The sequence below is a fragment of the Anabrus simplex genome, chromosome 2 (genome assembly GCF_040414725.1).
Source record: "Anabrus simplex isolate iqAnaSimp1 chromosome 2, ASM4041472v1, whole genome shotgun sequence".
NCBI classification, from domain to species: Eukaryota; Metazoa; Arthropoda; class Insecta; order Orthoptera; family Tettigoniidae; genus Anabrus; species Anabrus simplex.
In genome coordinates this window covers 973814709-973839847 of record NC_090266.1, presented here as the reverse complement: position 1 = coordinate 973839847, position 25139 = coordinate 973814709, and the positions used below count along the sequence as shown (strand labels likewise).

General features: G+C 41.9%; 1 protein-coding gene across 5 annotated transcripts in view; it reads left to right on the top strand.

The window, feature by feature from the left end:
- The window catches only part of Pax (Paxillin), an 813847-nt gene that overhangs the window by 564776 nt on the left and 223932 nt on the right, over positions 1-25139 (top strand). For all 5 annotated transcript variants that reach the window (XM_067141777.2, XM_067141775.1, XM_067141774.1 and 2 more), the window contains exon 2: positions 20249-20433. In XM_067141777.2, coding sequence (XP_066997878.1) covers positions 20249-20433 — 185 coding nt within the window. The remainder of the gene's footprint in view (positions 1-20248; positions 20434-25139) is intronic.

Genomic DNA, 25139 nt, shown 5'->3' with positions numbered 1-25139 from the left:
ATGACGTACGGATGCATTCGGGAAATGCCGAGTTCATACACCACAATCGAGAGTCCTATAGAGCTCATTTTCAATGGTTATCGAATTTCACGCCAGATAAATGACGGGATTTTACCGTAATCAAGTCCACGGCCACTATCTTCCCAATCCTAGACCTGTTTTCTTCCAGCGTCGCCGAACCGTTTTGTTAGCAGAATGTTGAACAGTATGTACCCCTCCCTCCAAAAATAAAGCACCTTGTTCATGTTAGTCTTCAAAGAATATTCGTAGATTTCATATTTTCTACGTCTTGTTGAACAACGTTTGCATATGTAAGAGGACCATCCGTCCGGACGTTCGTCGGAATAGTCTCAGATTTTGTTGGTCTCTCCCGGTTTTTACCATAGGAATATAGCGGTGCCCACCATTCTGTCCCCTTGGCATTCTTTAATTCACACACTATCATTTTTATATTAACGGATTATAATATTGGAACACTAAGAGTGATAGGTGAACATTTTAGAACATCTTAGCGCAACTGTACGCAACACCACCTTCCTTTTGGCCTTTTAATACTCACAGCACGGCGTGCGCCTCTCGAATACATCTCCAGTCTCCCCGGCCTTTGTTTACCTTTTACTTTATGTCGTTGTCCCACCTGGCTGTGGCGTCTCTTAGCCTCTCTATTTTTAGCCTATAGCTTCCTTGTACATAACGTTGTGTCTCTTGTTCCCGGAAACGCAGACATTCAGATTGCTGCTGCTGCTCACCATGTATAGAGCCCTGCGCGGATATACAAATTATTATCCGCATCCGCGAATGGTTATCTCCGAATGTTGTAAATATTTAACTACACTTAAGAAAATAGAAATTGCAACACCATGAAGGCATTGGTCGTTTGTGTTGATTTTCAAGATATGGAACGATGCCATGTAGGTATGTAAACGATCAAAGTTTCAGACCCATTGTATTGGTGCTACAGGTCTCCCCACGTGATTGGTCGCGGAGGAATCAACTCCAGTATACGGACTCTGGTGTAGCGTAGTTGACTTGCAGTCTGTGCAGTGAAGTGTTCCCCGTCAAACATGCCTCGACGACAGAGAAGAGCACGCTATCATCAACTGTCGTCGTTTGAAAGGGCTCGGATAATTGGGCTGTGTGAGGCTGGATTATCGCTAAGGACTGTCGCTGCACGTGTTGGCCGACAGGCATATACGGTACAACGTGTATGGCAGCAGTGGTCAAATGAAGGTACCCACACTCGTAGAACTGGCACAGGCCCAGCGCGACAGACAACTGTGAGAGAGGATCGCCGCATCATTCGGATGGCCCGGATGGAACCCCGTGCAACAGCAGCGCAAATTCGAGCAGCTGTGGCAACCCACGTTACACAACAAACAGTTGCTAATCGCCTGCGTGCAGCTGGCTTGCGAACCCGTGTCCCTGCAGAAGGTGTTCCAGTGACCCCACAACAGCGACGTGTAAGGCTGGCCTGGTGTCGAGAAAGATAGATGTGGGTCGACGAATGACATAGGGTCGTCTTCAGTGATGAATCACGCTTCTGTCTTGCCCGCAGTGATCGCCGGGATCGTGTGCGCCGACGTACCGGGGAGAGAGGCCGTCCAGATCTTATTGTCGAGAGGCACACAGGGCCAACATCAAGCATTATGGTCTGGGGAGCTATTGTCTTTAATGTGAAATCACAATTAGTGCTTGTTGAGGGTACCATGACTGCTCGACAGTAAGTTGATAGGATACTCAATCCAGTAGTTGTCCCTATGATGGCGAACATTGCTAATGGGATGTTTCAGCAGGACAATGCCCAGGTTCACACTGCACGCATCTCCACAGAAGCTCTCCACGACATCACAACCTTAGAATGGGCCGCCAGATCCCGGACCTCAGTCCTATTGAGAATGTGTGGGACATGATGGGTCGACAACTGGCCAACCGTCCTCAGCCACCCACAACTCTGGAACTGACCCGTGCAGTGCAGCAAGCATCGGCCACAATTCCTCAGGAAGCGATCCAGGGCCTTATTGACTCCATGCCTCGACGAATTCATCAATGTATTGCAGCTCTTGGTGGGCACATCCTGTACTGATTGTTGTCCAAACTTGCGGTCAGAGGGACCTGAAAGTGTAATAATCGAATCACAACCGAACACTCGTCCTGCATATTCAATTGCAGCAATGTAGCATTACTCCTTCTGGGTGTTACAATTTTCATTTTCTTCAGTGTATCTTACACCCAGTGTATTGAAACAGATAGATCCATTAACATAATACTACAGGCGTGATACCTACCACCAGACCCCGTACAGTCACAGATATATGAGGGAATTTCTCTTACGACAACTACCGACATATTGAGCGATTCCCTTTCGGAATCTTTGTTCCTTCCTTCCCCTAATTATGGGCAGGAGTCAGTTAGGGTTAGGTCAGGTTTACGGCTTTATGCATCACCATTCTCCCATACCACTGCCAAGTGTCGCCTAACCACAAGCGAAGATATGAGTATACCTCAGTGAAAATCAATAAACTTCATTAAGAAATTATCATCGAAATTATTCACATTGCCGTACAGTTGCACCTGCAAAAACACTAACTTCGCGGATATCCGCATTCGTGCAGGGCAACCATAGAGCAAGCCACATAAAGCTGTCTGTAGGAGAAGCAACTCACTCGTAGATCGACGACAACTGCAATGCGCAGCGTTTGAGCCTGCGACTGATTGATAGTCATAACGAAACATACGGTCACGCGAAATGCATACGCTTGAACTAGAACTGATAGTGGTTGGGGATGAGAGGAATATGCGGGATGACCACTCTCTCTCCTCGGTCAGTAATCGTCAGTATGGTCGCTTCTATCATACTTCTTTGTAGCTAATTCACCAACAGCCGTGTCCCCTTGTACAGCTTGGGAGCGCTCAGGTTGGTCAGCAACATTATAGGAGCGCCGACTTTTTAAAGGGATTGAATGTGCCAGAAATCCGGGAGCGTTCAGAGAGTTTAAAAACTCGTCGGGTTGTTGGTCATTTCGTCGTTATTGGCGACCGCATTGATGGCTGCGTACATTTCGGAGGCTCGAACATGGTCAAAATGGTGTTACCAATAGCAGCCGCCTGGTCATTTTTAGGCGTGAGGATGGTTCGTTCGCAAAGGCAGCAGTTTCCTTTGCTTGACAGACGGTATATGTCGGGGTATACTTGGGCGATTAGTTCATTCACCTAGGGGAGGGGCATGCCCACCTCGATTTCACCGATGACTTCGGTTAGTGTACCCTGTCCAGTCAAAGGCGGGCACAGTTTGGCTCAATGAGCAGCGTTCCAGCTCGGGTAGGAAAAGGAGCAGGGTATACGCTCTGACGGAAGGTACAGTTTACCAGCTGCTGCATGGCCCGCAAAACTTCGGAAGGGAACCTATAAAAACAGATTTAAACTTGTAACAATTTAATTGTGGCTGATGTCTCGTTCTATTCTGTGCATTAGATTATGGTGAAGAAACAACTACTACCGCAATGTTTTTGTTCTTAGACGGTAACGCCGTCTCTCAGGCTAAGAGATTTGAAGTGGAGAAGGACATTTGTGGTGAAGGTGAGAGGGTTAGTGGCCGTAGCCTATACTAGGAACTGTCCCGGCATTCACCTTTGTACAGGATAACTGAAAACCACGTGAAACCGTTCTCATTACAGCCGACGGTGGGGACCAACCCCTCTCCGTCTCCCGAATGGAGAGGCGTAGAGCCACGTTATTGACCACCCCGTCTCTAAATTCACTGAAGGAGAAAACAAAATAAGTTACTAGTTATTGTGTATATAAACGCCAATAGCTTAGTAAATGCGTTTAATTATATTTGTATCATTAGTTTATTATTAGGAAACAAAATCGGTTATTTTATATCGTCGCTGCTGTGCCAAAACCGCGAATGTGGCAATGCTCTTCCTTTCCATTATTTCCCTTAAGACAGATCCCGCCTCCCAGTCACATATTTATTTGCAGTCCATCAGAACAATTGTCGTTGAGTCAATTTTCCTATGCGCATGTATAAAGAAAAATGAACCTTAAATGCATCATACTCTAAGAGTGGGTAAATATGTCATGCAATCATACATTCCTACGGTACGGTGCAGTAAGCCTCATTTTCCTTTACACATGTGCTTAGGAAAATTAACTCAATCAAAAGTGTTCTCATGGACTGCATATCAGTATATGGCTGGGAGGCATGGCCATTCTTAAGGGAAATAATGGATAAGAAGAGCATTATCATATTCACGATTTTGGCACAGAAGCATCGATATGTGATAAATACTAATTTGACTGCCATATTACTCGTAGTCATGGAAATACAGTAGGCCTACATAAACGCTTGTTTAGGAATACAGCATAAACAGTGAACAACAAATGAACTGTACGATTGTGTTGCGTAAGCATAATATACAAAGGCAGGCACATTGCTGTGGTTTTTCTTACGCCTTTACCCCACATGGCGCCATCTAGTCTTTACAGCACAAACTATTAGAAGTCAGCAGTTGTCGGCTCTTCCCGCGCTCATGCCGTTACCTCAAGGAACGGTCTCTCTCATTGCCCACCTATGATCTAGAGGAAATCGCTAGAAAATAGGAACGTTACTCCACCCGTTAACGTGGTATTGTTTCTTATTTCTTGTGGCATGTGGTCAGCTGCCTCTACTGCAATTTTGTTTGCCATAGTGCACTCATTCCACACGATGAGAACGCAGTCTCACGGCACTTTTGCAACGTCACTGTTTTTCGACATCTCCCTGGGCACTCGGTGTGGTCAAGATCAATAGTAATTTTGATCATTGAATGAGACGTCTTAACCATGGGCAGCGAGGTTGCCTCGGTCCCTGTAGAGGCCATCGCGATAGCTATGTTGCCGTCATTTCGAATCTTAGTCAAAATCATTTTTTAATAGGCTGAAAATTTTCCGGTGCCTCCCGGGGCGTCAGTGAAAAATATTTCACCGTTCTTCGATGCGACGCTGTTTTCAACGTTGTTTTGTTTTTATTTGGCTGTTTCTCTGCTACCGTAGTTATCTTCAGTCTATATTATCATGACCAAAATTACGCATCTTTGAAGCACTGTAGCGTGTTTCAGTCACTTACTCTTCATTCAGTGCCATATCGTTCGGGATCTGCGGTGCCAGCAGACTGAAATGACAACTGATTCGCGCCAATCTAAATAATGAAATCCTGGAGATGTGTGAAACAGCGGTATTTGTCGACACTTACATGTGAACAAAGTAATTCATTAATTTATGAAAGTGAACTAAAATCTATGACCTCAATAAGGTATGAATGAAAACAAATGGAAGAATCACAGTTAGCTATCGCTACCACGCAACATGAATTTAAGCTCGCAAATCTCACACTGCTCCCGTAGGGACACGGGTACTGTACGGCTGTAGGCGTGTTTGAAGGGAGAGCCAGCCTCGCTCCTTACACAGTCGACCACCCACGCAACCCCTCGTCCCGCGTCTGCGCCAGATCCCGACCGCGTCCGAAATTACTACTACACATACCCGTAATAAAATTATGTTTACTGTGTGAAATCATTGCGCATTGTTGAACCTATGTAGTAACTGAAATACGTTTTACTGCATTCTCATATTACCGGATGGGCAAAATACAACTGTCCTGGAAAATATTATAAGACTGACGCGGAATTGACCCTTGTTAATGAACAGGAGAACTGCCCATCACGGAAAATGCTGGAAACCGTGATTTCGGTGCATCAATCGGTTTCTGTCACATGTCTGTGAGTGCGCAACTCGCGCATCTCCCGAGTACGTCGCTGTGTCATTAAGTGTGAGTGAGTGAGAGGAGCAGACGTGTTTAGTGACTAGTTGAATGCAACACATAATGATGCTCACGGTAAAACAACGCAAGATCGTCGCCGAGTGTTATGCGAAGCACGATTCGTGGAAAACCTGTGCGGAACTGTTTGCGCAAAGAGTTTAAGACTGGAAGTGTTTTGGCGAAACCTCCAGCAAAGTATGCAATCAACCGTCACGCTAAGCATAACCAGTGCTTTGTTCCTAAGCCAGATGTTCACACCGTCCGCGCTCTGCTGCGCTGAGCGCCTACCTTAGCTAAGCGAAGCGCCAGACAACGCGCAGCGTTGGTTAGTTGCTTAGCGTTACCTAGCTCGTTCTGAAGCTATGAAAGAAGAAATTATTCAAGCAGTGTTTCAAAGAGAATAAATATGGAACCCAAGACACAAAAACGATAAAATGTAACTGTTTTGCAAAATATATGGACTTAAATATCTACAACAGTTTTATCGCATTCCTACAGTAAACATATTGAACCCTTGAACTTACCATTCCATCGTTGGTCGGCCACGGCTGCTACAGTAGAACAATATAGAACTCTTAAATCATGGGTCGTTGCGGGAATAAATTCGGTCACGATCTTAACCAAACGATGGGGTTCAGAAGAGAGCCTAACTACTTGAAATGAGGAGCAAATATGTGCTTACTAACTTTTATTAAAATCGAAATGACACGACAACATTGTTATTTTAATATAAATCCTTGAAATAAAGAAAATTAAAATTATTTATTATTGAATGTTTCAAACGCAGTCACATTGCATAGCGTTGATTTATTTCTCACAATATCGAAGAGTTGCTTCAGAGAAATTAGTACATTAGTGGACAGCGAAACTGAAAAACTGAAAAAGGAAAGACCTGAAAACCGGGCACCTTCTACTCCAAACGAGAACTGAGAATTAATCCACACGATCCGTGGAAAATCTGACTTTCAACAAGTAGAACGCCTGATTTCCTCTCAATTAAGGTTATCCACCAGTCGAATACCCTTTACGGATACGGAACACCCGCCGAATGGACCCTTAATCGAACCAAATTGACTATCAGTTGCTTTGGATAGGTTGCGAAATATTATGGGAAAGCATGGTGTTAACTACGAGTTAACAGCACCATTCAAAATTGAAATAAAATTCCACCATGTATTTGTCATTCATGACACCTTAAGTGATAAGGTAATCCCGATGCTAAATGTGCATCACCCAAACAGCTGTTCGGAATGAACCAACAACAACATGATCCGCGAGGATCTTACGTTACGTCGTTCTAAAGGAACAAAACTGCGAAATGCAGGCAACATTTATTCATCACGCATTTAGAAGAAATGCCAAACACTGAAGTTAATTAAAAAGTGGTAAATCACTTGAAAAGTATTATCAAACCGATTTTCAGGTTAGAAATGGTTATGTTACGTTTAATAAAATTACCAGTCCACATCGAAAAATACTACAGCTGTAAGGAATTCTTTCTTTTGACAAAACAATGACTACCATTACAGATCCATCTACTTATTGTCTGTCCCAACACACTACCTATAAAGTGATTACTTAATCTAATTCAACTACGAATAAAATGAAAGTACGACAAAGATTGAAAATAAAATAATATTACTGGCTGACGAATCGAAACCGCATTCGCAACTCAAGTCTCACACTAATACACTGAGTGTCAATATGCACACTATCAAAACGAAACGGACGTCAGAACGACAAAACAATTAAGTCCGTAAAATAAAATAACATATCGAAGTCATTAAAACTCAACACGCATGGAGAATTACAGTAAATATTTAATTTCCGTCAGGTCGATATCCAATATTTGGGCAACCCTCATTCACCGATAGCGGCCCCGTTATCTTAAGGAACACCCTTCAGCTGTTGGAGCTACGCACTAGTTGGCCTCATTATTGTCGATCTAAACCTCTTCATATTTCATATTTTACTGCAGATGCTACCTTCGCCCAGGTCACTTCGCAAAAACAAAAGGAAACATCTAAGAGTATGTACAGCTTACATCCCAGACTTATCGTCGGGCTCACTTAAAATCTGTACATCCTAACACTAATCTCTATGTACACGATACCTCCCAAATTCTATCGTCGGGCGTGAACTAGGACATCTCATCATCAGTAACTCCAAGGATAACATGTGACATCCTAATTCTATGGTCGGGCGTAAAAATGGGTCGTACTACGCATCCCTTAGCATATCAGGCGAACTAACAATTTCAAACCAACTCTGACATTTCAATACACATGGAACCACGTCTCTTACTATTAAACGAATGCAAGTCGGAAATGCAGTAAGTCTCCATTTCGTTACAGTACGTGAACTCGAAAATAAATATACGTGACGAACAATTCTCCAACTCAAACACAATCTCGGCCTGTGCAATGAAGTTTTTAGGGAAGCAATGATAATTCCCAACACACGTCTACCATTTAGTGGATGTATTCAAAATAATAATCATCACTACCGCATTAGAAACTCTCAAATCGCCTACCGTCAATTCCAAATATTTATATCAAGTGTCATATCCAGTGAAACGAAATTCAATACAGCACCAACCATGTATTCTAAATGCTCTTTTATCCTTGAGGTCACATTATCTTAATATTCATACGGGCTTTACGTAACTAGTCACCTGACTTTTACTACCAAGATTTTTAACCTTTTACTAGAGTCGTTTTCACTTGGGATCTTACTAGAAATCTACGATGCCTCACACAGTAGTCGTCTCAAATTTCGGATTGGTAGCGGAATACTCTACAGCCTGTCACAATACAGTCTGTTTCACAAATACTTCCTCGGCAAACATAGCCTGTCTCAAACTCATTCTCCTCGCCTTATCCCAGCGGTATCACTTAAAATCCAGGCTTCATTTCATCTTCAATATTCCTATCCCTCTCATCTCCACATATATAAATTCTTCGCTCTCAATCCATTTTTCTTATATTTCCAAGACCCTTTTCATTTTTCAATCCTCTAGTGAAAACAACAACCATTATAAAATACAACTCTTTATTTTACTATTACTACGACTTTCGGACCTCGAGAATCCAAGAACACACCGCGATTTTCCGTATCATTGATATACAAGATGTCCCAAAAAATTTTACTTCCCATGAATAAATATAACTCTATCGAATTTCACTGAAATATTCTAAGTGCCTGCGATCCTTGTAAAATATACCGGTTAAATGCACTTTTAACATAGAAAAATTTCTTTATCCCGCGGTAGATATTATTATTATTATTATTATTATTATTATTATTATTATTATTATTATTATTATTATTATTATTATTATTATTATCGACAAACATTTCTGAATTCAACTGATATTTGAAATTAAGACATTCGCCACGACTATTTTATCAATATAGCTTTCCGAATTTCCTCGCTTTGGACAATATCTCATAGAACATTAACACCAGATTTAAACGTCGCATTTTTACAGTTTCTGGACGTGAAATTTACAAACTAAAATTTTCACACGCTGACTAAAATTATAACACTTTTCGCCTGATAATTGCAAATATCAACCCGACAATCATCTTGAAAAATATGTTGGGACAGAACAATAAAATCTAACTACAACATAATACAAATATAGACAGACCTGCAAAATGGAGTCATCCTCAGTATTCTGGCTACATTGTCGCCAGATGACCTCATGCCTTAAGCCGTACATTGGTACAAATAACATCATCATTTCCAACATATCACTCTTACAAACACTGCCTTTTTCACACGATATTAAATTACAACATAAAATCACGCACTTTCCTCGTTATAATTTGTACCACGAACCTCCCTCGTTCTGCCGTCAACTGCGACTGTCGGCTTTCTTCCCAGAGTTGTCTCTCTCTGTCACCCACACACGACAGGTGTTCAACAGATAGCGAAATCAGAACTATTCTGACTAGCTTCCCCAACTCTCTTACCACTTTCAAACGCACATGAGGTGATATAATAAAATCTGCTGTGTACTTTAACAGACTCCTATACTTTCACAGTTTGTCGGCAAAAGTTCAGAAATTTTCAGTCACCTTCCCTTTCTAACCGAATGTGTGGACCTCAGCCACTAACATGTATTAAGTTGTTTGTAGATCAATCTGGTACAATTTTCTGCTGACGACGGGCGTAAGCTACCGCCGCTTCAAAAACCAGATCGACACTGAAAAATATGCAATGGGGGGTTCCTCTTATAGTCTTAGGAGGGACGCTACACACACTACTAAGCTTGATTGCGTAATCTGCTAATTTCGCGTCCAATAGACCGATTTTTATGAGACTTGTCCCAGAATTCCGGACAGACTTGTAATTATTTTAGATGTTAACCTCATAATTTTACCACACTCGCAACAGGTGAAATAAATTATTTCTGCCCGGGCGTTTCGCGCGTTTTCTTCATCCATTGACCTTGGCACGTGGAGCTAGTCCACTGATCTGACGCTGACATGTGGCTTAACTGCATTTATGTTTTACCCTGCGGGATCTGTCTTCTCGTAGGGTTACAAAATAATTTAGATTATTTATTTATTTATTTATTTATTTATTTATTTACTGCATTGCCAAAATCCCTCGTTACGCAGAATTCCGTGAATTTAAAGAATTATCGGGCACTCGAAGTCCGCCGAGGTGTCACGGTATTTCACGAGCCTGCCGCGGGTTAGATCCTTCCCACGCGACATCGAGTCTCTTAGGAGCGCAACATGGCTGCCCTCAAAAATAAAAGTAGCTTGTTGATTTGAAATAAATATTGAGAAAAATAAAAAATATTTTTCTCATCGTAGAATTATGGGTTCAATATATACAGTAATATTACTTCTACTGTCACACTTTACTGGGCATAGCATTGTGACAGGGTGAAATTGCGTATGGATTTTAGTGTCGGAAGTATCCGAAAAGAAGTTCGGCTTGCCAGGTGCAGGTCTTTTGAATTGACTCCCGTAGGTGACCTGTGCCGTGATGAGGATGAAATGATTATGAACACACACATACACCCAATGGGATTTACTAATTATGATTACAATTCCCGACTTTGTCGGGAATCGAACCCGGGACTCCTGTGACCAAAGGCCAGTACGGTAACCATTTAGCCATGTAGCTGTTCACTTTGTGACAAAGTGCATAGAATCTCCCAGACTCTGTCATATCGGTTTATAATTTTGCCAATGGAGGGTGGTAACATGAAGAATATCACTCTGCAGGCTAGTAGTGAGCTTGGAAGTAAATATTTCTGTTATTGAATTACTGTATATTTGTCACACATTTACTCCACTTTTGTTACGATGATAAATTGTGTACGCTAATTGTAACAATATTGCAAAATACTATTTATAATTATTATACACTGACTGACAGAGCAAATGCAACACCAAGAAGAAGTAGTCAGAACTTTATGCCAATTGCAGGGTAGACTGACGTCACTGAGGTATGCTCATGATGTGAAATGCGCCGCTGTGCTGCGCACGTAGCGAACGATAAATGGGACACGGCGTTGGCGAATGGCCCACTTCGTACCGTGATTTCTCAGCCGACAGTCATTGTAGAACGTGTTGTCGTGTGCCACAGGGCACGTGTATAGCTAAGAATGCCAGGCCGCCGTCAACGGAGGCATTTCCAGCAGACAGACGACTTTACGAGGGGTATGGTGATCGGGCTGAGAAGGGCAGGTTGGTCGCTTCGTCAAATCGCAGCCGATACCCATAGGGATGTGTCCACGGTGCAGCGCCTGTGGCGAAGATGGTTGGCGCAGGGACATGTGGCACGTGCGAGGGGTCCAGGCGCAGCCCGAGTGACGTCAGCACGCGAGGATCGGCGCATCCGCCGCCAAGCGGTGGCAGCCCCGCACGCCACGTCAACCGCCATTCTTCAGCATGTGCAAGACACCCTGGCTGTTCCAATATCGACCAGAACAATTTCCCGTCGATTGGTTGAAGGAGGCCTGCACTCCCGGCGTCCGCTCAGAAGACTACCATTGACTCCACAGCATAGACGTGCAGGCCTGGCATGGTGCCGGGCTAGAGCGACTTGGATGAGGGAATGGCGGAACGTCGTGTTCTCCAATGAGTCACGCTTCTGTTCTGTCGGTGATAGTCACCGCAGACGAGTGTGGCGTCGGCGTGGAGAAAGGTCAAATCCGGCAGTAACTTTGGAGCGCCCTACCGCTAGACAACGCGGCATCATGGTTTGGGGCGCTATTGCGTATGATTCCACGTCACCTCTAGTGCGTATTCAAGGCACGTTAAATGCCCACCGCTACGTGCAGCATGTGCTGCGGCCGGTGGCACTCCCGTACCTTCAGGGGCTGCCCAATGCTCTGTTTCAGCAGGATAATGCCCGCCCACACACTGTTCGCATCTCCCAACAGGCTCTACGAGGTGTACAGATGCTTCCGTGGCCAGCGTACTCTCCGGATCTCTCACCAATCGAACACGTGTGGGATCTCATTGGACGCCGTTTGCAAACTCTGCCCCAGCCTCGTGCGGACGACCAACTGTGGCAAATGGTTGACAGAGAATGGAGAACCATCCCTCAGGACACCATCCGCACTCTTATTGACTCTGTACCTCGACGTGTTTCTGCGTGCATCGCCGCTCGCGGTGGTCCTACATCCTACTGAGTCGATGCCGTGCGCATTGTGTAACCTGCATATCGGTTTGAAATAAACATCAATTATTCTTCCGTGCCGACTCTGTTTTTCCCCCAACTTTCATCCCTTTCGAACCACTCCTCCTTGGTGTTGCATTTGCTCTGTCAGTCAGTGTATAAAGAGCGTGATTTAGCCGGAAATTTAATTTCCACGTGTTTGCTGCCCGGTGCTCCTAGATAATTCGGAAAATTGAATTTCTCCCAATACTTCTCTGCTACTTATCGCCACATTTCAGTTGCAGGGTTTGGAAGGTCAAGGGTATTTTTTGTCATTCTTAAGTAATCATAAAATTTATCGCGATAAAGTCTTGCATCTCTGTATAAACGATGGAATTCTCCTAAAGTAATTCGTTCTTCATTAAATTCATGAACCCACTTTCGATTCTTTCTAATTTTCAATTTTATGTAACTGTTATCCATCAGTACACTGTTTTTAGTGTACTTGGATAACGGCATTAGTTTGCGACCACCGTAAAACGCCTCGCGCCAAACTAAGCTGAGAGCACGGCGTAGTTTTCCGTGTGAACAGCAAGCACGCCGTGCGCTATGCATAGCATTTCACGCTACACGCAACACACTATGCGAAGCGCGCTCGGTGTGCACGCAGTCGTAGTGGCAAAATGGCGTGAAACGGGCTCTGTAGCGAATGAAAACCGTAACTATTCGAAAAGAGTTCGAACACCAGAAAATATTGATCGTCTGAAGGAAAGCCTAGAACGACGTCCGACGAAATCTCAACGCTGTTCATGTGTGCAAGTGGGAATTAAGAGCTCGTCGTGTGGAAACATTATCAAAAAGGACCTGCATTTGTATCCTTACAAATTTTCTGTTATGCATGCTTTGTCCAGAAGAACCTTCGCGTATTGAGATCTGCCTGTGATTTCTGAGTGAAGTGAAGTCAGGACTTTTGGGTCCTCAGTATTTCATTTCTCCAGATGAGGCCATTTCCAGCATCTTCTGTGATGTTCATTAACAAGGGTGAATCCCGCGTCAGTCCTATTGTAAATATTTTCCGGGCCAGTTTTATTTTGCCCACCCTGTATATTTTATATCCCGGTCTAGAAAGCCAAGAATAACGGCCGAGAGGATTCGTCGTGCTGACCACGCGGCACCTCGTAATCTGCAGGCCTTCGGGCTGAACAGCGATCGCTTGGTAGGCCAAGGCCCTTCAAGGGCTGTAGTGCCATGTTTTTTTTTTGTATATTTTATATGAACAATGTTTAAGTAATAATCTGTATAAGAGTCATGTCTTGCCAAGATCGAAACTGGATTTATTAAGGAAGCCTATTCTGTGTGCACTGAACCTATATATAGGGCGGCCGGAAACAATGTGAATCGGGTATATCAGCGTTACAGGGTTGGCCACGCTGATACATAATTTCAAAGAAATAATTGGATATCTCGCAGCGTTGTCATTTTATCCGCTGCTGAACTTAGCCAATCAGGTCACTGCGCGGCACCGTTGCTAAATCTGCATGTGGCTTATGACCGACATCAGAGCACTAGTCGTACAATTAAACTCTGCCAGGGGAGGGATTTGAATACAACCTACGAGTTGACACGATCGCGCCAAAGCATCAACGCTACGGTGACACTGGCTGAAATGAACGGTGTGTTTGTATTTGAATCTGATTTTACGGCATGGCAGGGTAGTTAGGGAAAGGGGGGCGGGCGTGACTACCTGGGATTGGCTTAAACGGGAGGCTTGTACCGATTGCCATAGCAACTGCCATTTGGAACTACCACGCTGCGAGCTGTCAGAACATGCACGTTATTTTAATAGGACTGTAGTTAAACTGCAACACGGAAGTTTACTTCTTAAATATTACGCAGCACCCATAAATGATGTGTTAACGGTATGTGGTTCGTTCACTATTTCATTTCTCCCATTTAGAGTTAAATTCTATAAATATTAAGTAGACGTAAATTTATTTATTTATTTATTTATTTATTTATTTATTTATTTATTTATTTATTTATTTATTTATTTATTTATTCGCTCCATTCTACTCTATAACAACCTGCAATCTTGGACACTAAAAAAGAAAAGAAATAACCAATTACCAATACAAAAAACTCTAAACAATCCCCATGGTGCTATAGCCGTAATAGGCCTTCGCCCACCAAGTAACCTACCAAGGCCTGCAGACTACGAGGAGGCGCGTGGTCATTGCGACGATCCCTCTCGACCGTTATTCTTGGCTTTCTAGACGGGAGCCGCTACCTCACCGTCAGATAGCTTCTCAATTGTAAACACGTAGCATGAGTGGGCCTCAAACCAGCTCTTAGGTAAAAATACCTGACGTGGCCATAAATCGAACCCGGGGCCTCCGAGTAAGAGGCAGGCAGGGTACCCCTAGACGGCGGGACCGATAATTACCATTGCAGTTGACAAAATAAAACCGAAATCATAATGACTAACCCAGTATTTCTATGCCATAAGTACTTCTTCTTTTCTGTTTTTCACTCCGGGCTGAGTGGCTCAGACGGTTGACGCGCTGGCCTTCTGACGCCAAATTGGAAGGTTCGTTCCTGACTCTGTCCGGTGGTATTTGAAGGTACTCCTCGAGGTCTCTGAGAACAGTAAAAGTACTTAGTGGGACGTAAAGCCATTATTATTATTATTATTATTATTATTATTATTATTATTATTATTTCGAACATTTTATTTTCCTTTTAATGAGACAATTGATAAGTGGGAACTGAGTCTACAAGTACATTTGTTTTTCATACCGAGCAGTCAAATTTAACGCTTGCTTTAAGAAATATAATATTTTTAGGCAGAGGAATTAATCTCTGAATTTGCATGCAATATTTGCAGTTTCTTAGTGAAAGTGAAGTTGAAAAGAATTGGCAGCAAATACGTGTTAGTGCTCCTTTAATGAACAACTGAAAATCAATTTCAGTTCGTGCATTTTATTGAAATCATAAGGTGTTTTTAATATTTACCTGAGAAGTAATCATTCCAAATCTGGATTACTTTTATTCGTGCCACAGAAAATGTTTCTTATTTTGAGAGTAAAATCTCGTCACCAGACGCTTTGGGTACACTGTGAAAATTTATTTACTGACTCTTCGACTCTAATAAGAAGAGCAGCTTTCTGTTATAGGAAAGAGTTAGTCCTCATTGGCTACTGATATTCCTATGGTTACTTATGTACGGAATCCAGTAGTAAGACACTTCCTAGATCAGTACGTCTCGTCAGAGATGGATTTCAAACAAATGTTCCTTAGAAGTTGCAATTGTTTGTTTGTTTGTTTGTTTAGATTACGAATGAGACAGTCTTCAGATTCCAGTGGTGTGTACTCCCTAGCACATTAACTTTGACTGTAAGGCCTCACTAATATTACTATCTTCAACTTTCCGTTTTGAAAGTACTTTTATAGTGTAGAATAAGTTAGTCACTGGTCTTGCTATAACTTAATCCTGACTGAATTGCCTTCATAACCGTCAGCACCGTATTTCATACCAAGGAGTAAAAGAAATTTGAAAATTTCGATCCTGATCTATGCTGAATAGTAAATTCACAGAGGCTTGCAGACTGAACGCTGAAAGGCATAATAGTCTATAATGTAATGTAATGTAATGTAATGCATTGTATGTTTCCAAAATCATTTCAGAAAATACTGAGGTAGTGCTTGATTTTAATGTATAGGTCACCGAAATAATTACGTTCTACTAAACGATGACGACAATGTAACTCTGTGTTTGAATTATGGTGATGGTTTTGTTTTCTGTGCGATCGTCAGCGTTGGATATGTGATCCACTTATCAGCTTCGTGTGAAGGATATCCGGGATATATCGCGGTTACTCTTTCTTCCTTGGATGTTTCGTGCTCAGCATGCAGGTCTCCGTTATAGATTTCTATTCGTAGATTGTGCTCTTTTCTGAAGTTTCACGATTCACTTAATCTAGAATGATTCATATTGAATGCCATATAGCGTTGTGAATGTAGGATATACACCATTTCACACTATTTTCAAATTTCGTCGAGTTCCTAAATATATTCAATAGATTTATTTGGAGTCAGATCAATATTATTAACTCTTCACCGATCAGCCTGCACGCTTGTGAATATAACACAACCATCTATTTGCAGTTAGCATTGTTAACCCTTCCACACCTCTTTCGTTGAAATGATTATGAACTGATTCTGAACGTCGTCTTGTATGTATTTCTCTGTTTCTCTTACACATTCAACTAGATCACCTAATCTCATCCGTTTGCCTCGCATGACCCCCACCACTTAAGACCAGCTACAATACTCGGACCACAATACAGAAAAATATTGGCTGCCGTACCGGGGCAAAGTTGCCATGTTGAGGAGTAACATAATAATGGTCGTGAGAATTTTGTAGTTCGAAAATTTTTATCGAAGCTTTTCAAAATACTTAATATTTGATTCATAAAAGAGCAATGATAACTTTACGTGCACTTGATCTAGGTCAGTAAGATGCATTCGACGGATTTTAAAAGCATTACACCAAACATCAAGTAATGAATACCTAACAAGTTTCACTTCATTTAAAACAGGGACACGGACTAAAGAAAAAGCCGACACAACACCAAGCAAACTTAAAAAAATCAGTTTTCCTGTTATTAACACTATGGCAGCATGCACGTTAGAACATCCTGCATCCTCCAACAAAATATTTAAGTTGACCACATCCAGCAAACAATATACAGTATCTTGTTTACCTGCTTTTGAAGTTTCTTGACAATTTCTTTAGATATTTTCTTTTCAACTGTGACCTTCGTGTAATTGTTGACTAAAATATTGACCAAAATGTATACACATTTCTTTATCATTTTAGTGAAGGGAACATCACATTTGCGCACATGACTTGAAATATTAATGCTTTTTTCAACAGCTAACACAAGGACATTTTTTTAGAAAGTTCCACAAATTAAGGACACTATCACTATCACTACGCTCTTCATAACTACTAATATGACTTACCAGAGTTTCAAATTTGCTACATCTGTCACACTTCAGGTCGTCTTGTCCCTCACAGGTGGTGGTGGTGGTGGTGGTGGTTATTGTTTTAAGAGGAAGTACAACTAGGCAACCATCCCCTATTAACACTAAACAGAGGGAAAATTTGGAAGGAATCCAACACTTAGAAAAATGAAGGTATCAGTCAAAGAAATTCAAGGGCCACGAAGGGCGTGAAAATGAAAGGCTCCCTAGGCCTCGAATGCTCTAATACCGTCAAGGTGGGAAAGAAACAAGAGTTGACCAAGGGAGGTCGGATAGGATAGGTGAAAGGGAGGAGCCTTGCACAATTAAGTGGAAGAAATATCACGACTCAGCTAAGGGCCCTGTGATCGCCAGCACATGCTCCCAACTTAAGAGTCCCTGGGGCCTTTCGGGCGCCTCTTTCGATGGCAAGGCTGTTATTCTAACGCCCCCACTCACAGGGGGATCTTATCCTTCACATCCTAATATCAGTTTTAATTTTTCTGCTATTAGGCCTAAATCAGTATTTTTAAAATGCATTTGCACTTCTAGCTCACTCGTCACTTTAGAATATCCACATTAGGTCTTGAGAACACTATCATATTTCACGATCACGTTGAACGGGCTCACATTTTTGTCGTGAAAGACTGAAAATGATCTAGTTTATCTTCTTCAAATCAACGTTTCATCGACTCTTCGTCTCTCTGTGGCAGTTGCTCTTCAGGCTCTTCGGAGTAATTTCTTTCTCGAGCAAATGAATGTTTTTGTGCGAAGACTGTTTTGGAATATGGTTGGATAGTTAGCAGGTGGCAATTTAAGATATTTCCTAGGGATGCGAGTTGGTTCACAATTCTCAACGTGAAATACATTTTTGCGAATAATAAACTTAGTCAAAATGTCGGTTTCACACGATAGTTTCATTATTTACAGTAAAGTTATCGCGACCAATGCACCGAATCAATTTCTCTCGAAGACTATATCCCTCCGTGAGGGCAGAAATACCCGAAGAATATTCTTAATTTGACGTACAGAGAGGTAAACGACACGACCGATCCATGTTAACCTAATTTATGTGCTCTACATTCAAAAACACCACCAATAATTATAACAAAACCGCTCAGACAAAATCATAAACAGTTAATCTATATGGTACCACGTTCAAACACGAAATAATTATCCTACAGGTATTTTAAGCTTCCACGTGAAGGCAACTAGCGACTCAAATACTACTTTATCAGTATCGGAAATCACGACGTACGATCACAAGAAGGCTCGAAATACGCATTTCGCAACTATTAGTATTACTAATTCTACTAAAATGTTTTCATTCCTCCCCTGAAGGGGAAGGCGGGCCGCTTAGACGGTGATGCCGTCTCTCAGGCCGGGAGATTTGTTACGGTGAAGGAGTTATGCAGAGAAAGTGAGAGGATTGGCGGCCGTGGCCTATAAGAGGAACTGTCCCGGCATTCGCCTTAGTGGATGAGAATGGAAACCCACGGAAGTCCATTCTCGGGACAGCCTACGGTGGGGACCAGCCCCTCTCCATCTCCCGAATACAGAGGCGAAGAGCCACGGTAGAGCCGTGGCCACCCCTCCTCTAGCGGTTGGCCGGTCAGAGTGCAGAGCTGTCCGACGACGGACCAGCCGTGGCCACTTGTGGGCCAAGACTCACTCTGCATCCGCCGACAAAAATTATTATTACTTTAAACTCGTATGATTGAAGCTATGCATGTCCCGTACCCACCGCCACATTGCCACTAATCGAAACCTGCCTTGAGGTCTGAGTATTGAAATTGGTTTTGCACCACTGAACCCCGCTTCCTACGTACAGCTTCACCGTCGAATTTATTCCTAACTTAACTGGTACCCCCTCACTGGTAGAGCCCTCTTATCATTGTTCCCACCTGTCTGTATAAACTATTCTCTCTAGTTTCAGGTCTGTTACTTTCATTTTATGGATGAGATATCCTGAATTCACACGGCGTCTCCGTAAGCCGTAAAAGTGTAACGTAAAGCCAATACCATTAAATTATCGGGAAGAACGGATTCACGAAAAAAAAAAAAACATAATTGTAATAAATAAATATTGTGATGGGATAACGGGTCTCTCCCTAGCGTTAGGCAGCACTTCAAACATCTGAAAACTGTGAAGTCTTGTGGAGACAAGTTGAACGTTGTGCTATTTTTTTTTTTTTTTTTTTATTTTTTTTTTTTTAAGCTCGGTGGCCCTACACATCCCAGTGGTACAAACTGCCAAGATTTGTAGTCCTCTCCGGCTTGTGACTTTCTGGCAGAAGCGCTATATTAGAATTCTTGCACAGTGGAAACGGACATATTAAACTAACAACTGGATCGGCAAAGCGATAATAAACTTTTTTTTTTTTTTTTTTTTTTTTTTTGCAAAATTATTGTTCAGTGTAATGTAACTGAAAGCATGTGGATGTTCACGTGCTTCTGTGATCTTATACACTAGACGCTACTGTAAGTAGGGTTGATTTGGAAAGCTGATTTTATTCGAGGTGCAGCATCTGCACAAGTTATTGAAACTTATGGTTGATGGACAAAGTTATTAATCATGTTCAGTACAGTTGCACATTAAACCACGGTTGTGCTGATCTGTGTTCTGCTCTAAACTCTGTCTTAAAATATTATTATTATTATTATTATTATTATTATTATTATTATTATTATTATTATTATTATTATTATTATTATTCAGAAGTGATTATATCGATGCCTTTTTTGAAAATGAACTAGGATTGTTCCGGTATTACCATTTTCTCCTTTTGTTACAGATGCCCTCCTGGCTGATCTTCAAAACACTATTTCCCCCGTCCCTGCGGCAGGGACCTCTGGGTATGGCTCGCTGAACGGGTCGAGAGCTCGAGACCCGCCTCCTCAACAGACATCTGATTATGGCACTGCTAGCCGCACCGTCATCACAGAGCGCTATGAAACTCAGACTCAGCCGCCGGTCAATGTAAGTACTTTCAAGATAAAATAAGGAGATATATGTGAGGAAGAAATCTACTCACGTAAGGTGTTGCTCCATTTCAGAGTAACTAGAGTCAAGAACACACATACAGCTGTAAAACTGAGCTAGTTTTCTTTTATATCATCCTGTTATTATTAACCTGTTATTCTTAGAGAAGGTTTCGTATCACTTATGAAATATGTTGCTCATGACAGTTTACAAGAAATGAACTTAATTCATGTACGTACAATATATTTTCAGTAATTCCTGGTCAACAAACCGAAAATGAAAGTATTTCTGTTCAAGAGTCCATCATTCGTTTTTCAGTTGGAGGTTTCCACATCAATCCTGATGACTTTCATATTGGATAGCACGTCTCCTTCTCTAACGCGTGTTTGAGTTTCCCTTGATGTATTGTCCACAGCTGTCATCAAACCATCCCTAGTGCAGTATGTTTCATCGATAAATGGTGACTCTGCGTAAGTTTTGCAGATAGCGTGGACGATCAGGACAGCAATAAACAGCTGGTTTCAATTTATCCCAGACGTGTTCAATGGAGTTCATATCTGGAGAATTCGCAGACCAAGCCATTCGTCTGATGTCAGCATGGCGAAGAAAGTGTCTACGTTAACTGCACGGTGGACGCGCGAAATCATACCCGAAATGCTGGCAACACGGTTCTATTTGTATAATTGGTTTGAGAATGTTAATGCAGTTAATGTGCTCTGAATACCCAACATACATGTACGTTGATCTTCTGTCATGCCACACCAGAACATCAGTGAGCCACCACCTTGCTGCAGACGTTGGCCACGTTTGAGTTCATGTTACCTGTTTCCTTTCAAACACGTCTGCGTTTGTTTGGGTCCAGACTTATACGGCGTTCTTCGGTAAAGAGAACCTTACACCAGTTCTGGGGAGTCTCATATTCTGCATGATTTTTTGACCCTTTTTAGCGAGCTGCATGACGTCGAGGTGTAGGAGCTGATCATCATCACGGTGGCTGTCGGGAATGCAGATTGGCACCATGCCACCTCTTCCTAACAATTTGATTATATACGCATTACGTCGTGTAGCCGCCGTAAACACTGAAACGAATCCTGTAGCATTCAGCTCAAGGTTCCTTAGACCCAACATTCGGAGATAGCTGGTATTGTCTACAGTTACAAAACCTGGATGGCGTGTGTGGGCAGTCACTACGTCGTATTCTGAAACGATCCCATGTCCGAACCGTATGATTTTAATTAATTTGCAACTTCAAGTAATCTCCATTGTTGTCAATCCTTCGTGACGTAAAGGGATAATGCGATTACTTTTATAGGTTTAGAGATTCGAGTTTGGCCAGTTTGTTTCCATAAAGTGTACTTCATTCCATTCTGATAATAGTTTTCACTCTATTGTTCACAACGTCGGCCTTGCATTCTAGGGTTAGCGTGCCTGCCTCTCACTCGGAGGCCCCTCACCCGGAGGCCCAGGGTTCGATTGCCGGCCAGGTCAGCGATATTTTACCTGGACCTGAGGGCTGCTTAGAGGTCCACTCAGCTTAAGTGATGACAGTTGAAGTGAGATATCGACACCGGCGTAGAAAGCCAGGGATAACGGCCTTGAGGATTCGTCGCACTGGCCATGAATCACCTCGTAATCTGCAGGACTTCAGGCTGAGCAGTGGTCGGTTGACAGGCCAAGGTCCATCAGGGCTGTAGCTCCATGGGGGTTTATCTTTGTACCGTTCACAACACAACTGTAGTGGTGTTAACATTTAGTCTGTGCAAAACTTTTGACGAGTGTGTTACTGAAATAGAAGCCATCTCTGTAGTGTAGGAGTAGCACGTTTGGCTCTTGCCGGGTTGCTCGGGGTTTGATTTCCCGCCAGTCCAGATAATTTAAATCTCGACTGAGGGTTGGACCAGGTTTCACCCAGCGTTTTAAGCCCAACTGAGAAGTTCTGAACCCAGTCAAGAAAACCAAGCAGTATGGTGCGGTCGTCACGCTGACCATGTGGAACTCCTGTATTGCAGGTTTTCTGGCTGGACAGCGGGCGTCTTGGCAGGCCAAGGTCCTATTGGGCTCTTGGGCCACAGTTTTTTAAATCATTTAAATATAAACTATATATTACATGTTTTAGGAACACCATCCCCTGCTTATTTGCTTATTTAGGTTTGTAGTTTTAAGTTTAACCAGTTCTTACCGGAAAGTGCACATCATTCCCTTTTAATAACTTCACGCATGGTTTTCACGGTCGTAAATCATTATGATGGTGTTATTTCCTGCATTACTGCTACATTTTGAAGCTTTGGATTCCATGGACATAAGGTTCCTATTCTTACTGCACATATAACAAACGTAAGATTTTGTGGTGTCTATAAAACGTATCTGTAAATGACTGTGATTTCTAATCGAAAAGTTGGTCTGGAATTCAACCTCTTACTGTCGCTTCATTTTTGTTCCACGTAATGCACTGCTGTGTAGATTGCTTTAAGACTTGCTATTCCTCAATCCTGGCTGATAATAGTGTTCGATAACTCATTTGATTTATGTTATTAATCATGTTAATTATTTATAAAGTGTTTACATTCGTATTCAAGCAGGCTTAACCCCAGGCTGAGGACATAGTCAGTTGGTGTGTGAAGATATTGAAATACTAGAAATCTTTATCTGTAGAGAGTCGATTTACTGAAATGAAACCCTTAGAGTGCAAAATTTCGGTTTGTCGTTCATTTAGGACCATAACCATTTAAAGGAACTCTAAATTGATAAGAATAGCCGCTGCCACCTCTACCACCACCACCGTAGATAGTTAAAAATCTGTAACACTTTCATATTGTTAATATAACATATCATGTTTCGACAGAGGGAAAAACTATAGTTAAGTGATATTAACTGAATCGACACTGAAGAAGAATGGCTTCCTTCTTAATGAATTTTCATATTGTCCATTGTGAGGTCTCAATATCGTCCAGTGGCCCTGGTTTGAGAAAAGGTAATATTTTTGTGATTACAGCTATTGAAGTATTTAAATGTTTTCGATATTCCAGTTTATTCCTATTGTTACTGTTTACAAAGATACTCGTAAGTCGTTCAAGAAACCAGAATTATGGCAGGGGAAATTTCAAAGATGATGATTGGAGGTTACAAGAGTAAAATTATGACCATTTGCAATGATTCTCCCATATTCTGTTTCCTGGTGAATGGATATCATTGTATTTTAAGCCATTTGCGATTTTCAGTTATGTCCAATAGTAAATATATGTTGTTTTTATATCAGTTTCCAGGTGTATACTATTTGATGCTTTGTAGTTCCTGATCGTGCTGTTAGTGGTGGTCCTAACAATTCAGTCACCGGGCGAGTTTGCCGTGCGATTAGGGGCGCGCAGCTGTGAGCTTGCATCCGGGAGATAGTGGGTTTGAACCCCACTGTCGGCAGCCCTGAAGATGGTTTCCCGTGGTTTCCCATTTTCACACCTGGCAAATGCTGGGGCTGTACCTTACTGAAGGCCACGGCCGCTTCCTTACCATTCCTAGGCCTTTCCTATCCCATCGTCACCATAAAACCTATCTGTGCCTATGCCACGTAAAGCAAATAGCAAAAAAAAATCAGTCATGTAATTTGGTGAAATTTTCACAGAATTTTGACTGTAGGGCGCTGTTTATGTCGATTGTTCGACGCTAAGGTCCCGTCACATTGGAATCTCGATCTGTCCACAAATTACATCTCGCAATATCTATCATAGAAATCCACTCGAACTTGGAAATATTATTGAAGTTCGTGTTATGGGTGCAAATAATCGGTGTAAATTTTTTGAAAATGTGAGATTTATTACGGATAACGTTTAAAACCACCACCTCGTAATCATAAGACGTACTAGCCGGTATCTAGCTCTAGGGTATCATTTCAAACTGCATTGCTCTACGCAAATTTCTTTCAGTCCACCGAAATATGTTTTCAGTCGGTTGTCCTTTATTTGATATTTCCTGTTAAATGCGTTTCACCTACAATGAATCCACTCTTAATTCTCTTTAGCATGTCGTACCTCAGTGCACCCGTCGAGTTAATGGACAACGACTGTGGTGACATCCTGTAGCACTAGCGTATGGGGGACATAACACGTTTGCACATAAATACAATATTTAAATGCTTTAAGATTTGAACGATCTAGCCAACCGCAGACTGCGATATCTTTCCCGCATCGTTGCACTCAGCCAAGTCTGCACCGAGTGCAAGTCCAATATGAATCATACTAGCGTAATAAACCTTATTTTCAATTAAATTGTGGAATATAAAAATCAAATGCACTATTTTATATATAGCAAAATTGTATATTATAATTTACTTGAAACTATTTTTCACAAACGTTTATTCAATACTATTTACAAAAGATTTTGAGATAATAGTCAACAACACTTCCTTAAAAACCACATTGGGAATAATGATACATTTTCCTTGACAATACAGAAATATTAGAAAACCCTTCAAAAAAACCTACACAATGTTATCCATACGAGACAACGGGGTTCGACAAATACAATTTCCCTGTTTGTAGTGGTTGACCTTGTGATTTTTTCTTGTGATTTTTTTCATGGTCGTAGTATATGCAATTTTAATGGGATCAAAAAATGTACCAATAACGAATAAAGACGGGAAAATTTGGTACTAAGGGAACGTCTTCTTTGAGATAAATCAACGATAAGTTAGAAATAGGATAATTCCATGG